Source organism: Electrona antarctica (genome assembly GCF_951216825.1).
Source record: "Electrona antarctica genome assembly, chromosome: 12".
NCBI classification, from domain to species: domain Eukaryota; kingdom Metazoa; phylum Chordata; class Actinopteri; order Myctophiformes; family Myctophidae; genus Electrona; species Electrona antarctica.
In genome coordinates, this window is record NC_136793.1 from 47878111 (window position 1) to 47896873 (window position 18763).

Below are 18763 nucleotides of genomic sequence, written 5' to 3' on the forward strand. Positions count from 1 at the left end.
CAAGGCTGTGTCAGCGGCCTGGAACAATGCGGTTGGCTTTACCTCAACCATGTCATCATCAATCCTGGACATTATAGTGAGAATGCTGCCCTGATATACAATATGTATTATGATTAATTAAGTGGAAAAAAAGTGAAAGCAATCACGGGAGTTGATCTGAGAATCCCATTAATCTACTTCAGATATAGAGGAAAGCAAATAAATTCTTGCCCTTTAAATCTAATTGTGGTATAACAGGTTGATCCATTGGTTTGCTTTACAAGTGCATTGCTGTCTCCACCAGGCCGAAGGCACTCCATCCGTGTGTGTGTGTGTGTGTGTGTGTGTGTGTGTGTGTGTGTGTGTGTGTGTGTGTGTGTGTGTGTGTGTGTGTGTGTGTGTGTGTGTGTGTGTGTGTGTGTGTGTGTGTGTGTGTGTGTGTGTGTGTGTGTGTGTGTGTGTGTGTGTGTGTGTGTGTGAGAGTCCGTGCGTCCGTCCGTCTGTTACCAGCTAATCTCCGGCACCGTTAACCGCCTGTTATAGCACCACCAGGAGGCCGACTTGAAACACACATTTTTTTATATTACTCCTCCAGATTATGTCCAAAATTCCCGCAAATCGTTACACACTATCTCTATAGTCATGTGTTCAAGACTAATTGGCTAACATTGGCTTTCAAAGTTTGCAGGATTGGCCCGTTTTGAACAAAAGGATTTTTGCAAAACACATTTTTGGAACAAAATGCCTTAAATCATCCAATTTCCATCCAAGGCGTAAGAAGAAATGGCACCCTTTTCACATTGGCCTATTATAGCGCCACCAGGAGGCCACAACCTGTAGACCTGTGCCCCGAGGGGCACTTTATTTAGTTGTTGTTGTTGTGTAAAACATATATGTTCCTCCATATATGTTCCTCATGCTTTTATTTATATTGGGTGGATTCAATGCTCACTGTAAATAGCCTATTAATAATATTTACTGAAAGTGACAAAGTACGAATTGTGCTTTACAGTGAAAGCCTAAGAAAATCTACTCATTCAGCAGATTTTAAAACGCTTCTTTTCCCTTCCATCTTTCAGTAAGATGGCATAAATCCTGTGATATTCATGTTCACCAATGTCATTGTGTGTTGTTCATTAGTACTAATACATACAAAAGTGATGGTTAAGACCTTGCTGTAACACATCGTTTCCATCGATCCCCCTCCAAGGAGACTGAAGATGACACTACTCCCTTCGTCGCCATCCCCCTCTGAACCCACTGTCCACAAAGATCCATGCCGGATTGATTCAGCCACAACACTTCCGTCTCCGCTGTCACTCACTGTGTCTGATTTCGTCTATTCTTTCTACCACTGAAGGCTTTAAACACGTTGTACTACTGTAGGGACTGTGAACGAAAGACTTCTCCTTAACGCTATGGTACAGTTGGGTGCCACCGATATTGTCCCTTATCATTTGACCCATTTAGGCCTGACCTCAAAACTTTTAAAAATCCTTCTAAATCCTCCAGTTTTCTGAAATATATATTTTCACGATTTTTCAAAAATAGCAGACCTACAAGCTCGTAGCGCGCCACTCGGTGGCGCGCTATGAGCTTGTAGATCTGCTATTTTTCAATAGCTAAATTATAACATAATGTTTAAAACACCAAAAGGGGTTTTGCGCAGATCACGCAAACCTCAGCAAAAAGAAAAGGACAATATCGATGGCCTCCAACTGTACTTTCGACTTCCTGCGCAAGCATGACACTGAAAATAAAATGACACTGCATGTCGACTGCTGCAAAAATAAAAAAGAGCACTTTCGTTAGTGGAAGTACTCCACTCACTACACGTATAAAATGCACTTTTTGGCCAGAAAAGACAATATTTCACCGGCTCAGAGTCCGTTCACTAGGGAAAGTAGGCTTTCGACACCACAAAACCGTCTTTGTATTGGTGAGTACTGAGTAGCGAAATCGTTTTTTATTTTTGCAGCAGTCGACAGGCTGTGCTGCCTTTCATGCGTGCGCAGGAAGTCGAGAGTTAAAGAAAAGTCCTTAACGCTATTGACCAGAGCTAGAGACTGTGCCAGTTCCCCTGCTTGTCCTATACCTGTCCAGTCACACATGCTTTATTTAATTTTGCCTTTATTTTAGTCGCATTGAGATCAGAGAACTCTTTTTCAACTCATACCCATGGACTAAATGGCAACTGTTAAGTGGCAGCGGTGGCCGAACGGTTTGCGGAGCGGTCTTGATACCGGAAGGTCGCCAGTTCGTATCCCCGGACCGGCACGTTAAAATTACCACCGCTGAAGTGCCCTTGAGCAAGGCATTGAACCACACCATGAACCAGGCCCTGCTCTATGAGCAGGGCCTGGCTGTAAACAAGTATCTGATGCTTAGTCCAGTTACCCTGGGTAAATATAGTAACTTTGCTTTGCTTTGCTTTACAGACGCATAGACAACACACAGAAAAACATAAAGGGTAGATGATTGGGATGGGAGGGTGGCTCGCAAGCCAGACTGTTGAACCTTGTTGCCTCCCACAATTTTCAAATGCTTCCGTCATACAGTCTGGACCACGGAAGCGCTGAAAATGATCTTCATGGGGATACAGCGGATGTGAAGCATCCTCCCCGCTTCGGATCCGTCTTTACAGTTGTGCTAATAAATCAAAATGATTCAAGCTTGTTGTTTATTAGAAATGGAAATTCAAAAGTAAAACGTAAAGATATTTTATAATATGTTTTTGTGAACGAAAATATGGAACAGATGACAGCTTCCTTTCTCGGCTTCCGGGAGGTGTAGTTCCACACTTTAGCATTAAGAATAGTTCTGAAATGACATTGACGTATTATAGTGACATGCGTACCACGGTAAAAAATAAACAAAGGTGTACCAGTGTAGCACAAGTCAGGGACGGCCAGTTAATGCTGCAGTAAATGGAGTTGTTCAGCATTGAAAGACAAAACATCGGATAACATCTCATCTGCTATTCTGCTAATCTGATCACACAACTGACAAGTTACAACTCTGTCCATATACTCACCTGCTCGGCTGATTTCAATCTCACCCACCTGATAACAACCCCCCCCCCCCCCCCCCCCCCCCCCAGTTCACCTGTCACTAATCCATCTTCCATCTGATAACAACTACTCCCCCGCTCACCTATAGCTGTCACAAGCAATATAAAGAAGACTCCCAAACTGTATAACTTACAGTAGGTGCCGCCCCTTTAGGAGACCAGAAATAGGTTGTGAGTCTATTCATTCCAACGGGAGAAGTGAATATATCTTAGCTACTACTCCCTTTTCTCCTCCCCTCTTACCATCTAGATGCTTTTCCATCAAGAATTTTCGAAAATAGGAAGCGAGTAAGTAAGTAATTCAAAAAAAGAAAAGCGTATTTTCTTGTCAAGTGAGACGCGTTTATTTTACCGTTTGATGTTCTGTTAAGACACTACCCGATCTGAAATCTGAGAGCATCACACACTACAGGATAATCTTAAACGATTATTTTATCATGTCACACACACAAACACGCACGCACGCACGCACGCACGCACGCACGCACGCACACACGCACGTGTTGTTTCCATTCAGGATTTTATTCGCAAGAGCCTTATTGCACAAAACCACAGCTTTATGGAAACATGCTTAGTGAAGTGTACACCTCGCTATGTCTAGCTGTCTGTCATTTGGGCTTTGTATCTATTTCATATTCAATAATTTAACAACCCTACAATGATGTTTAATTTGAAGGCGTGGTCTTTTAATGATTTACTACTTCCGTTACAACTCCTACAAAACATCACGGACAGGTACAGTTTGTGCAAGTGACAGATAACACGTTAAGCTAGCTATTAGTCACGCGCAATGTATGCATTAGTGCCATGTGTGTCTAAGGGGAATGCAGGTCACATGTTACTAAAAATGGGTGGAACATGTTTTTGCGTTTGGCATGCGCTGGGACCTGGGAGTTGCGCGCGACGTCCCTGAAGTGCATCCTGCAGTGATGCAGATTTGTATTGACTATCCTCTCAGGCCCTTGTGGTCCTACCCCCCCATCACATATTAAATGCTATATGCTATATGTGGACTGTGGAGGACTTACAGTACAATGCCACGGCTTCATAATCCTTTAACCACTTAAACCCCATAGTTTATAAAGTATATTTATTGGTTTTAACAAACTTAAAGACAACAAACAGACATTACACAACTAGAACATAATAACAAACAACAAAAGAAAAGAAAAACAGCTCAGGCACAACACCATTATAAATAAAAAGATTGAACATACAAAGACATGGCAAGGACAATGAACCATAATGACAAGTGGCTCTTGAGTTTTGATAGACTCCCATTCAGGAAATACATCCATACAGTATATAAATACATGAAAAAGGCAGACAATACAGTTATCATAGGCACCAAAACATTACAATAAGAGCAGACCCATGCATACTCCACTCAAAGGCGGCAACCGTCCCCCCTCCAGGCGGCAGGGCCACCGCCCCAAGAAGCTTAAACCCCATAGTTAATTGACTGGAGTCCCCCATGGCTCTATACTTGGGACCTTTCTGTTTTCACTGTACTGTAAATTCCAGATCAACAAGCTCACAATGCGTCGCAAGGTGACATGCTGTGAGGTGAGCTAGCTTGTACATTCTGCTATTTTGTGCAAAAGGTTTGCCCCAGAATAGGGATGCCAGTGTTCAAACAGTGTTAAAGCACATAAGGACTGTACCAGTCCAGTCCTGTCAGTCCAGTCACACATGCTGCAGAGTCAGACTACCGATCTGAATCACTGCCACTCTGGTGGTGTTTCCTCCAGTCACCGTCTGGTCTTTCTCCTTTGCTCTGCCAGAGTGCATTTACCCCAGAGAGACGGCTGATTTGCTGTTGGTTCCCGGGTCCCGCTCTGACGATTGTTGCCTCCGGAGCCATCTTCGCTTAAGCTTCAAGTTGTCTTTTGAAACACGCAAGCAAACACCAACTGCTCTTTAGAGGATATCACCTGTCTGAGTCATCATATTATGACGAGGAGGACTGTGTGTATAGTGGCAGAGTCATAGATGACGCACGTTAAATCGTGTCACTTCAAGGATACAGCAATCATGACACAACCGTGCAATTACACATTGACTACCATATTTTACTAAGTTGTATTTTCAACATTTAAAAGGTTTTGCTCTATGAAACTGCAGTGTGCTGGCTGATGCCTTTGACTGACAGATGTCAGAGATACAGTATATGCAGGCGATGTCATTCATTCATCTATTCAATATTTTCGGTGCAATTTCTACATAGATTGTTCCCTCTTCAGCAAGGGTATTCATCTCTCTCGGCTCACTTTGCTGTGACAAAAGCAACATCTATATCCGTTGGGTTAGTTAGAGAACTGTGTGTCTCTTCGGGGTGAGTGGTTATCCACTATCTGTCTTGTCTGCGACTGAATGCCTCTCTAGTACTGCTTTCCTTTCCATCAACCTCCCCAGGACAATCATGTTGAACATAAGGGGGGGTAATTCATTTTTGTGCAGGGAAAGAGAGTCAGGGTGGCCGGGCTTAGTGTGTGGGATGCATACAGTCAGAGTAATGTACCCCCAGGGTGTGAGAATAAGATAAATGCACTCCTCTCTCTCCTCACCATTGAGGAGAGGCAGTAGTATCAGGGAGCTGCCCACACCCATATTGTCTATTTATAGCAACATTTGCTGGTTTCTTTTTTCTTTTAGTGAGTGCTGCGGGCAATATAGAAACATGCGTTCGTGACAGAACCGTGGGTTGATATGTAATAGAGCATATTAGTACGGTTGAACACGCACCAGGCCGAGAGGCTCTCCTCATTGTCAGCACTTAGTTGTATCTGTGGTCATAGGATTAGAAAGTGGAATTCACTAACGTGTCATATGGCCTCCCTCAGTCTGTCTTTCTCTCTTTTCCGATCCCTTCCCGCTAGTCTTGACTTATGTGGACGGCTCACTCGCAAGAAACCGAAGACAAATGGGACCTATTGATTTTCCCTTTTCCGTTATCCTTAAGCTCTCTCTTAAGTCCTCTCCTACAAGTCTCTCCACCCACGATGGCTCTCTCACCGGTCTCGACACAGTTCATCGCAAGCTTTGTTTACCTGGAATGGAAGCACACGATACATCAAAGTCCCTCTGGAAGGGACCGTCCCTGCTCTTGCTGGCCCACACTGGCCTTATGTCCCACATTGTAAAATCCTTGGTGTTAATTCAACTCTGAATGTGTGAACATTGACCCAAATTGACCCTCAGGGACCCTTTAGTGTCCAGGCTCCTGGCTCATTCCCCAGGGAGATGTCCCTCAGCTGAGTCTACTGCAGAACCACTCCCAATTGACTATATTGATTCTCATGGTGGCATTCTTACAGTATGTCGCACCCCCATAATAATAGCGAAATGCCCACTGTGTGAATATGATATTCACTATCGAAGTATTGCACTAACTAAGCTGCACAAGCACCCACTCACACAAATACAATGACTTCATCGCTTTTCTCTTTTGTCATTGCAACCTCGGAATTGCTAAGTCGTTGCGTCATATACGTAGACTATATGGGCATTATAAATTGATATTGATTGTGAGATTTAGATACATAAAGAGTAAGATAGATGGCTTTTTGACGGCAATTCAATTTGACAGTCGATATCACAACAAATCTACAAAGTACAAACACAGATCACTCTTGCTTTGTAAATCTGTGGCCTACATTGTTGCATCATATTTGAATCGGTCTTTAGGCAATAAGATAAAGTGCACCTGGTGACCAGCCAATGTGAGGTCAGCACTATGCTGCCTCACAGATTTCGCCATTTCGGGAGCAAATGTCATCATTGATGAGAGAACAGAGCTACGGTCGTTCGTGCTCACGTTAGTGCTGCATAAGCATAAGAGATAAAGCTCCGAGATTGCTATTGCTTGCCTGCCAGCAAGCATATTAAAGTACCTTCAGGTTTTGTGGCAAAGATGTGATAAGTGATTACATTGCAAGATATAACTACAAGGTGCAGTTATCTAATTCAGTGGTTCTCAACCAGTGGTATGGGGATCACCAGTGGTCCTTGAGGGGATTCCAGGTGGTCCCCAGCTAGACGATGGAGTTGGTAACCAAATGGACCCTTGTATGACAGTGGTGGTAAAAGTATTCACATTATTTTACTTAAATAAAAGTATCAATAGTGCAATGTAGAAATACTCCAAAAGTCTGCATTTGCATTATACTGAAAGTAAAATTATTTGACAGAATGTCCCAAATGTTTCCAAATGTCTAAAAATGCTTTGAAAATAGCAGATCTACAAGCTTGTAGATCGTCTATTTTCAAATAGCCTAAGTATATGCATATGGGCTGAAGTGGATAATGCATGTCTTGTAATAATAATAAATCGAAATCTACAAAGTAACTAGTAACCAAAGTTTATAAATAATTGTAGTGGAGTGAAAAGTACAATATTTGCCTCTGAGATGGAGAAATACTCTAATAAAGTAAAAAAATACCTCAGAATTGTACTTAAGGGCCTGGGCCACTGGCGTAATGGTCCGGTCACCTAGGCTCCAATGTGTGGCCTGACAGCACCGCTGTTTTTATCCCACGATTTTGTAACCCATCTTTTCACCCATTCACGGTGTCAAGTATCTAATCAATCCTGGGCTCTACACTCCCTCTGCAAACCTGGGGAGAGCAACGGACTGACCTCATTTTTCCTTCAATGCATGAGGAGTCCAAGCCGCTTCTTTTCACCTGACAGGAGGGAGTTTCCTGGGTTGGACGTAGCAGGAACACGTTATTCCAACCAATTCCTTTCCCCTCCATCAGGCCAGGGGGAGGCAGTTTAGAGACCATGATTACTGCATGTTTTTTTGTGAGGCTATACTGTACCTATAGGGGACACAGGGAGAACATTAAAACTCGACACACACTCCATTTCCTGTCTAACTTCACTTCATTATCAATAAAGGCATAAACAGTGCTATTAAAGAAAAGAAAGAATTGGACTTGAGTACTTAGTTACTTTACACTACTGGTTGTGTGACAGTGTCGCATGCGGTGAAGCCAATGGACATTCTGATCTATACTAGCAACCAGTTAGAGCTGCTATTTTTGCCATTTTTGAAAATCATTATTATTATTATTTTCTCCAAAGATAGTGACACCAGGTATAAAATGTGGTTCTAATGTCTCTCTCTCTGTGTGTGTGTGTGTGCGTGTGCCTGCGTGCGTGCGTGTGTGCGTGCGTGCGTGCGTGTGTGCGTGCGTGCGTGCATGCGTGCGTGTGTGCGTGCGTGCGTGCGTGTGTGCGTGCGTGCGTGCGTGCGTGCGTGCGTGCGTGTGTGCGTGCGTGTCTGTCTGTCTGTCCACCTACAGCCTGTGTGACAGTGCAGTGCAGCAGCCATGACGGACGCGGTGATGGGCGGCAGCTCGGATCGCTGGGTATCCAACGACAGGAAGAGGACCGTGGTGCATGCCAAGTAAGCGCGGGTGGCAGAGAGAGAGAGCAGCATGCTATATGCTTGGGCACGGCAAGCGCTGTGCTATAATCACTATGAAAAGCTGCTGTGTGGTTTTATTAACCACCACCCCACCCCGCCTCCCTCCGCATCCCTTTTCTCTGGCACTAATCTAGTGTATTCTCTTTTTCCCCCCCCGTTCTCCCGCCTCCTTTCGACGCGTGATCAGCAGCGATAAGGAGCAGTGAGTTGAAAAGCTCTTTACTCCCAACTCTTATCTCTCCATATCCCTGTGTGCTGTGTGTGTGCAGTAGATCAACTCTGACAACACTGGAGCATATAATAGTGTAATGTGGGGATGCTGCGGTGTGAATGCATATTTATTCATGAATGATTTGTGTACAAGCTAGCCCTACAAAGCAGGGGGTTACTGCAGCGTGCTTGCACAATGTGCATGTGTCCATTACTCACTCACACACATAAAGATCACTGTACAGTATGTATGTACAGTTACTCTACTATGTTCCTGCCTCCGGTGTTTTCATCCGACACATTTAACCCGTCGTCGCCTCAACAACACTGAATGTATTGAATGTATTAATTGTGGGTGTTTAGTGCATATTATTTGAGTGTAATCAGCTCCCTGTTAAGCAAGGAGACACTCGTGTAGGGTGTAACAGTTAATCAAAATCAATGTAATCGATTATTTTAAAAAATGTATTCTTTTTTAATATTCATTTATTTTTGAAATACAGTTGTGAGCTTGTAGATCAGATCTAATTATTCTTGTGTGACACCATTTATACAATGTTTAAGTCAAAAATCAATATCATCATAAATATAAATCATTATGTACAGAGTAGAAAAAAGGGGGGATCGGGGGAAAGAGGGTGGTGGGTCACAACCTTGTCAGGAGACCAAAAGGGGAGGTAATATATCACTTCTCCCTTAAATATTATTTATGGGAGAAGTGATAAATTGCCTCCCCTTTTGGTCTCCTGACAAGTGGCCTGTTTTAGAGGAAGCCAGTGAACCACATTTTGTTAAATAATAAGTGATTAATTTAGTCGATTATACAAAATATAATAGCTACGAAAATAAACAATAGCTGTCGCCCTACAAGTCATTGCAGATGAATTAACCACGTCTGTGGCTTTCAGGGACAACTGGAGCATGCAGGCGGGCCCGGGCCCTGGATCAGGACCTGCTCCAGACCTGACAGATGAAGAGAAGGAGATTATAAACAATGTGATTGCCCGCGCTGAGAAGATGGAGGCCATGGAGCAGGAGAGGATTGGGTGAGATTTCCCTTACCAGGAGGACCATGGACTGTAGCCTGGAAACCAGACAAATCTACCACAGCTAAAGTGGAACAATAGCCAGATAGGCAGATTGGTCATGACACTCCTCAGTTTGAAGTACATTTTGAGTTGTGGGTGACCAATATTACTATATCTATTCAAAGTAGCTTTTCTTTTTTTTTTCCTTTTTGCTGTGACGTTTGAATATGGGGGCGGCGGTGGCTCAGAGTGGCTGGATGGTAACCGCAAGGTTGCCAGTTCGAACCCGGGCTCCCCCAGAGTTAGTGTTGAAGTGTCCTTGAGCAAGACACTGAACCCCTAATTGCTCCTGATGTGCTGGTTGGTGCCTTGCATGGTTTCTGCTGCCATCAGTGTATGAATGTGTGTGTGAATGGGTGAATGTAATGCACAATCTATGTAAAGCGTCTTGGATAAAGGCGCTATATAAATGCACCATTTACCATTTATGTTTGTATCTGCCCCTTGGAAATGCATCTTTCACACCGAAGTTCTAGACTAATATCTACGTAGTGATATGGCCATGCCTGGCCTCTCAGAGGGAGGGGGTGAAATGGGGGGAGGGGTGCAATGGAGAAAGCTGTATGTGCACAGTGTTCACAGTAAAATCCTCAGGGTTAATTTAACTCCGAGAGTGTACAAATGTAACCAAATGGACTCTTAAGGGTCCTTTGGAACGAGAGAGGGGGTGGGGGAGGGGAAACAGAGTCGCCAAGAACCTGGAGAGGGAAAGAGAGAGCTTATTTCACCAAGGCAATAATCCAGCCAATGCTGGGTCCAGAAACATGCTGATCGACGGGTCGCCTTGTGGCGCGGTGTCAAAGCAATAACCCTGGGCAAGATGATAATAATGTGTGAAGAGTTTGTGCTGTTCAAAGATGTGTGGACACATGGGAGAGAGCCATGTCTGTCTCCAAGTGTATGAAGACACAGGCTTTTTTCTCCAGGAGTGGAGGTGTTACGGTGTTACAGGAGTGGAGGTGTTACAATTTGAATTGAATTAAATGCCAGTGGGATATGAGGAAGGGGGGAAAAAATCACAGTGTGTCTCAAAGGCAGATTTCTTGTTAAAACTCGGATTGACAATCTCTACAACAATGACATTCTATGTACTGTGTAGTGCAGTTGTTATTAACGTGGGGTCCTGGGACCCCCGGGGGTCCTGCGAGGGGCTTTGCAGGGGGTCCACCTCTAAATTATTAATAGTTAGAAACCAAATGGACCCTTATGAGTCTATAACAAGAAGAGTGTACACATTTGTAAAATCCATTTGTAAAACAGTGGTCCTTGAAATACAAAAAAAATTACACCTGTGCGAACTGAGCGGTGTAGGCTGTGTGTGTGTGTGTGTGTGTGCTGCAGTGGTCAATGTGTGCGTGCGTGCGTGCGTGCGTACATACGTGCGTGTTAGGATTCTCAACAGTGACACTTTATGTCAGCCAGCGGTATTGCAGCTGTTTTTATGAAATGAAATGAAATGATTACTATATTTACCCAGGGTATCTGGGCTAAGCTCAAGAACTTGTTTCCAGCCAGGCCCTGCTCATAGAACACATTTCATAGTAGTGGTTCAATGCCTTGTTCAAGGGCACTTCAGCGGTGGGGCACTTCAACGTGTCGGACCGCTGATTCGAACTGGCGACCTTCCGGTATCAAGACCATTCCACAATCCATTCGGCCACCGCTGCCACTAAAGTCTAAACGGATATACATACTATAGGGACATACATATACATATACACACACGGCCAGCTATATAGAGAAGAGAGGTGATCAAGGAATGCATTTTGTTTCGTTCCGCACTCACGCCATCCCGTTGCAGGCGCCTGGTGAACCGTCTGGATGACATGAAGAAGACAGTGTGTGGAGATGGCGTGTCCCGCTGTCTGCTGTGCGGGGAGCAGCTGGGATCGCCCGGGGTCAGCTCTGTGGTGTGTGAGGACTGCAAGAAGGTATAGTACGTAGGAGAACCGCCGGGCTAATTACCAGTGGGTGAGAAAAAAGTACTCAGTACTTACTAAGAGTAAAAGTAGCAATACTGGCCTGGGCCATGGCTCAGTGGTCCAGGCACCTTGGCTGGCAGTGTGCCGCGGGTTCGACTCCCGATCCCGACGGCCTTCACTGCATGTCTTCCCCCCATCTCTCTCCCCATTTCCTGTCAGCCTACTGTCTGTCCCTCCATAAAAAATATAAAATAAAGGTGAAAGCCACAAAAAACCCAAACATTTAAAAGTAGCAATACTGCAATTTAAGGCCTACTCTATTACTATTACAAGTATAAAGACCAGTATGTGCAGAATTTCCCATTTAAAGTTTTTAAATATTTATACATCTTTTTAAAATAGCAGATCTACAAGCTCACAATGCGTCGCATCGCGACGTAGATCGGCTATTTTCAAATGGTCGAAATGTAGGGCTGAAGTGAAGAACCTAGTAACGTTAGTTACTACTGTAGTAAAGTTTTCAAATAAATGTATAGTAAAAGTACAATATTCGCCTCTGAGATGTAGTGAAGTAGAAGTAAAAGTAGGCTATTGGAAATAGGAAATACTCAAGTAAACTACAAATACCTCAAAATTGTACTCTAGTACAGACAGTAAGTAAATGTACTTAGTTACTTTCCACCACTGGCTATAATGACTAATGAGCAACAGAACAAAAACCTCTGTGTGTTGCGGCATGCAGCTGTAGGGTCCAATAAACCTATCTACGAAACACAATCCGTCATCATATAACTGTATTGTTTTATTGGGCCTTAAATGGTTCTAACCAAGGAGCACCACCCATTTTCAACCTTATGTTCATCTAATTGGTCCTCACAGATGCTCATTATTTAAGCCATGCAGCTCAGTGGCCTTGTGGTCAGAGTGTCTGTCCGCCCTGAGACTATACGGGGTCGATCCCCGGCCGGGTCATTCATACCCAAAGAAATGGGAGCTAATGCCTCTCTGCTTGGCACTCAGCATAGGCCAGGGCATAGCAGTGGATTTTTTTTTATTTTATTTTTTTTAATTCTTATTCTTATTCTTATTCTTATTCTTATTCTTATTCTTATTCTTCTTTCTTCTTCTTTATTCTTTTTTCTTTTTACAAAATCAAGGTTTATGGTCATGATTCACCAGGATCTTGGATGGCTTGATTCTAGGCTTAAATTATTATTATTTATTTTTTAAATCTCTATGTTTTTACGCCACTACTATGCCCTATAAGGGTGAGAATGAGAGATGTGTTGGGGTCAGCGGTGAGTCGCTTATATCACCACTACTATGCCCTATAAGGGTGAGAATGAGAGATGTGTTGGGGTCAGCGGTGAGTCGCTTATATCACCGCGTTGAGCAGGTTATCGCCTAAAACGTTTAAAAGTGGATTATGCGTGTGTCTTAAGTCCCTGCGACATGCTAGCGTTGCTGCGTTATGTCCAGAGGGTGTAACCTCAGGGCTCGACATTATGGCATAATTTCCATTTGCAATACTGTGTCTCAGTGGTTGTCAGTTCAGAAACCTGCCTACCAATGACATCATCATTCCATCCATGCTAATTTAGCATGCTGAAATAGAAGCCATTGTTCTTGCATCAATAAAACAAAAACAAATTAAAAGGTTTGAAATCATATTGAAATGACCACAGATGATGGCAAAAGATTTTACCTCCACAGTCCACCTCAGAGACACAGAGAGTGTAGACAGCAATGATACTGTACTTTATAGTGACTATTAGTGAGCATTAGTGAGGACCCATATGAAGATGATGTTGAAAAAAAGGTAAAATGTTCCATTCCCCAATTTATACGAAAAACTGGAATCCCGCACACTAATACCCGATGAAGGTCTGACCGACCGAAACATTGCTGCTTAAATACATTCTGTAAGGAAGCAACATTCCAGTTTTCTCCTACTTATCCGACACACCTGTCCCCTGTAGGTTTTTTTCTTCATACTTTGTTGTACAAAAGATATTCTGAAAGGGTTGAAAGTATAGTTTAAGCCATACGATACGTATATAAACTTGATAATCTTGATTTTCTCACCTCACACAGAACATGTGCACAAAGTGTGGAACACAAACGAACAGCCGGCCACGCTCCGTGTGGCTCTGCAAGATCTGCAAGGAACAGCGGGAGGCAAGTGTCGCCTTTGTGACTTGTTTTCAACTGTGAAGCAATTCGTAAATGTACAGTTGGGTGCCACCGATATTGTCCCTTATCATTTGACCCATTTAGGCCTGACCTCAAAATTAAAAAAAAATCCTTCTAAATCCTCCAGTTTTCTGAAATAAATATTTTCACGATTTTTCAAAAATAGCAGACCTACAAGCTCGTAGCGCGCCACTCGGTGGCGCGCTATGAGCTTGTAGATCTGCTATTTTTCAATAGCTAAATTATAACATAATGTTTAAAACACGGGTTCCCGCCCAAAATGGGTTAACTGTCCTTTTGCGCAGATCACGCAAACCTCAGCAAAAAGAAAAGGACAATATCGATGGCCTCCAACTGTATTCATAGAAGAGTGCTTTACTAATTAAGTTATTGTTATTGTTTTATTAATCAATTTTTGACTACAAAATGTTGAACAAAACATAATGCTGTATGTCGGCAGTCTATGAGATTTGTTTTCAACTGTGAAGCACTTTGTAAAAAAAAACATGTTTATAGAAAAGTGCTATAGGCCTATAAGTAAGTGTTTATTCTTTTATCTGGTTTGAATGCAAAATCTAACTAAAGTGTATCCATGTCTGCTGGGAAGCCTATGACAGTAATATTTGTTTTCTTCCCCAAGGTATGGAAGAGGTCTGGTGCCTGGTTCTTCAAAGGCTTCCCTAAGCATTTCCTACCTCCTCCTATGCCAATCTCCAAACCCGCGGAGGCAAACGCCCAGCAAGCTGCAGACCCCCAGGGTCCCCCAGCGTCTGAATCCCAACCACAGCCCCAGGGTAGCTAGACTCATTTTTCTCCCCCTGTCCCTTAGTGCAGGGGTTCTCAACCCGTGGGTCGCGACCCCTCGGGGGGTCGCCAAATTAGTTTGGGGGGTCCCCAAATTATTAAAAAAAAAAAAGGGGGGGGGGGTTTTTCAAAAAATTTCAAAAATAGCAGACCTACAAGCTCGTAGCGCGCCACTCGGTGGCGCGCTATGAGCTTGTAGATCTGCTATTTTTAAATAGCTAAATTATAACAATGCTTAAAACACCAAAAGGGGTTCCCGCCCAAAATGGTTTAAGGTTATTGTAGCAGTCAATTTATATTGGGGGTCGGGAGGGGGCGGGGCGGGGGTCCCGAGACGTTGCCAAAGCATTTCCGGGGGTCCCCGGCCAAAAAGGTTGAGAACCCCTGCCTTAGTGCACCGAAAGACCGAGAGAATAAAGAAGGGCCCAGATTTGTTTGAGTAATATAGTCTGACATATAGAGGCTATTTTTCATGCCCTTTGCTTTGCTCAAAAGCTTTTAACTTTCCCTCCATCCTTTCTGCCATTTTGAACTTCTTTCAGGTCAGACTCAGGTCGCCGCCTCTCAGCAGCCGGCTGTAACAGGCAAGTTATTTCAACAGCCATTAAAAGATCTCTAACCTTTTACTCCACCTTTTGTGATATGTGTATACCGCCAGAGCTCTGCCATTTCCCTTAAGCACCACCTCTTTAGTCTCTCAACCCAGCAGCATCTGCACGTGCGCACACACACACACACACACACACACACACACACACACACACACACACACACACACACACACACACACACACACACACACACACAACCAACCCCTTCGCCATCCTCTCATTACTTTTAAACCCCCCACCGCATACAGTATACACCATATTTCCTTTGATCCGCTTCCCAAATTTGTCAGCTCCGCCTCCTGTTGCAGAGGGAGGAATGAGGCGCAGAGGCTCAATTAGAATGTTGGGAAGTGCATGCTGTGACACGGGGAGGTGTGCCTCCGGGCGGCCCCAGTGTGACGGGTCACCAAAAAAAAAGAAAAAAGAAAAGAAAAGAAAAGAAAAGAAACGGACGCTTTTTTGTATGCAATTACCTGTGAAATGTGGAATGCACATGACAGAAAGTGGAGAAAATGCATATAGCTTTATAGGCATATAGGCAGTATAGCACTGTATGTAGGTCAATGCCTGTGCAAACCGAAAGGCTGCAACATCAAAAGTATCCAGAGAGACTGGGTGGGGGGGGGGGGGGGGTATTACAGATTTAACTGCAGTGGAGGCGGGAAGTGGTGTGTGTGTGTGTGTGTGTGTGTGTGTGTGTGTGTGTGTGTGTGTGTGTGTGTGTGTGTGTGTGTGTGTGTGTGTGTGCGTGTGCGTGTGCGTGTGTGTGCGCGTGTGCGTGCATGAGTGTGCGAGTGTGCACGCGCGCATGATTTTTGTGCGAGCGCATGTGTGCGGGGCGAACCCATGCTAATTCGCATTCGTGCATGCAGGCGCCGACTACCCACCTGTGGCCTCTAAACCGCCTGTGGCCCCTAAACCACCTATGGCCCCTAAACCCACAGAGGTGCGTAGCATGGCCGCTGCTCCGGGAGGATACGCGCGGGGCAGTGCGGGCCAGGCCAGCCCTGTGGTGATGAAGAAGGCTGTGTCCGTCCACAATTCCAGACCACCGCCGGCGGCTGCGTCCGCCACCGGTACCCAGCCAGGTGAGCAACAGCACAGGACTCATCGCGTGGGACATGCGGGAACGCCTATACTGAGTGGCACAAAACAACTTTCTGGCCTTGACAGCCCATACGTCCAATCTGATTGTATTAAAGGACCACTTCACCACTTTTCAACATGTCTTCATATAATTGGTCCTCACTAATGTTCATGATAAAACACCACATTTTTTTCCAGTCTGTGTCTCATAGGAGGGCTTTGGGCAGTTCGGACACCCGTCCACCAGTGACATCATTAGGCAGATTTCTTTTTAAACAAGATTTGTTTTAAAATATATTTAGATTTTTATTATCGTGAGAACGATGGCTTCAACTTTTGCATTGCAACTTTTCAGAAAAAGAAAGCCTGCCGTTTCTATTAGCTTGGATTCACCATCGATGATGTCACTGGTGGACGGGTTTCTGAACTGCCCACAGCCTTCCTATGAGACACAGACTGAGTAGAAATAAATGGTGGTATTTTATCATGAACATTAGTTAGGACCAATTATAGGAAGAGAAGTTGAAAAGTGGTGAAGTGGTCCTTTAAACAACGTCAAACTCACCAACATTGCAGCCGTATAGAAAGCTTGAATTATCCTCTTACTATCTGCAAAGTTTTTGCCTCATAAAAATCCACCATAGACATGTTTGTTAAGACTGAGCCACTTTCTGCCAAGAAATTATGTGCAGGTGATTATTTGTGGATGTCAGAGTTTGGAAGCGCTTGTTCTCAATAACGCAACGACTTCTGCTGCCTCCTGCATTATGTGCAAGCGCTTCCAAACTCCAACACTCCTTGCTGCGCAATTTTTTTGCCACCCAGTTTACATGAGGGGGGGGGGGGGGTGTCCCGGTGGAAAAGTGATGCATGTGCATACTCTATTCGGGAGATCCCAAGAGTCACGCATATATAGTCTTGCGTATAGTCAGACTGTCGCATTTCAAATGCTTCCGTCATATAGCATTCGCAGATTGTGTAATATCTGGCTACACGGGATGAGGGGTAGGGTTAAAAATAGGATTGAGAAAGGGCCTTAGTCTCTGTTTGGTTTGACCTATGTGATGGATACCGTTGCTGTCGGGTGGAAACCCTGTATGTCCAAAACTGTTTCTTTTCAGGAAATACCCTTCCAGTAGATCCAATGTACCCCAAAAAATAATTAACCACTTTCTCTTAAAAAGGTCAAACACACCCATTACAGCAAAAAACAGCAAATATACAAGCTCAAACCATGTTGCATTGCGACTTGTGTAGATTAGACATTTCACATTCTTGTAAGACAAAGCACAGTGTACCCTCAGCACTTCCGCTTGACTTCCTCCTCCCGTTGGAGACAGGTTGCTCCAACCAGAGCTGTAGTCGCCAAATACGCTTTGATCTCGCCGCAAAGCGGGGTGCCTCTATGTGCTATAGCTATAGTTCCAAACATTGGAACTATCCCATTGAGATGAGCACTTTCGCATTTCCCATTGTTACAATGGGAGTCTGTTACATAATCGGTGATTGTATATATATATATATATGTGTATTATATATTATACCGTGATTATATTTATATATATATTATATATACAATACAGTGAATATAAATTGTGACTCAGTCTGTCATACTGAGAGCACACTGTCCAGGGGAGCTACACCTTTGTAAAAAGTCAACACTGGGGTCTCCATATACCTGTGTGGAGGTTCCTGAGTGTATATATCTCTTGCCTGTCTCGCTGTGGTGATGTTACAAGTAATTATATGTACATTGATTTAAGTGGTAAGGTATAATTTACAGGAGTATGGGAGCTTGCTTTTTGTAACAGTCATTATTTTGTTAGGCATTAGGTAGAGTAGAGAGTTTATATAGGTTGGTTGGTTGATTGATTGATTGATTGATTGATTGAAATATTTATTAACAGTTTGCAGAATTACAGTACATTTCAACTCAATACAAAGGCTGTAAACTGTGAGTGGACGACCCAATTAAGCATTACACTTGTTTACAAGAGGGTCCACCATGTTCAATTCATCAAAACATTTAGAGACGTACAAATAGACACTTCTATATAGACAAAGAACAGAACAGGAATTCATCATAATGGAGGTAAAAAGGGAAAATAAATATATACAGTGAGGGAAAAAGGGGGGAATTCAGATTTTACGGGGGCCAGTTTCGAATTGCAGCCATCCGTAGGTGCCCTTTGAGAGCGGTTTTGAAGGAGTCAAGGGATTCGCATGTCTTAATGACTGTTGGTAGGGTGTTCCACATTTTGGTGGCATAGGAGCGAAAATAATTTACTCCCTTGTTTGTGCCGAATCTGGGTTGTACATGGTTCGTTGCACTCCCTCTGGTGTTGTGGGTGTGGACTTCGTTAAC

The 18763-nt window shown here is 43.8% G+C and overlaps 1 protein-coding gene across 1 annotated transcript in view; it reads left to right on the forward strand.

Moving 5' to 3' along the window:
- Nucleotides 1-18763, forward strand: part of LOC306934443 (rabphilin-3A-like) — a 62959-nt gene that overhangs the window by 33230 nt on the left and 10966 nt on the right. Inside the window, exons 2-9 of the mRNA XM_079517012.1 lie at nt 8360-8463; nt 8672-8686; nt 9603-9740; nt 11584-11713; nt 13799-13882; nt 14538-14691; nt 15244-15285; nt 16185-16400. Of these exons, the coding sequence (XP_079373138.1) occupies nt 8387-8463; nt 8672-8686; nt 9603-9740; nt 11584-11713; nt 13799-13882; nt 14538-14691; nt 15244-15285; nt 16185-16400 (856 nt within the window). The 5' untranslated portion in view covers nt 8360-8386. The remainder of the gene's footprint in view (nt 1-8359; nt 8464-8671; nt 8687-9602; nt 9741-11583; nt 11714-13798; nt 13883-14537; nt 14692-15243; nt 15286-16184; nt 16401-18763) is intronic.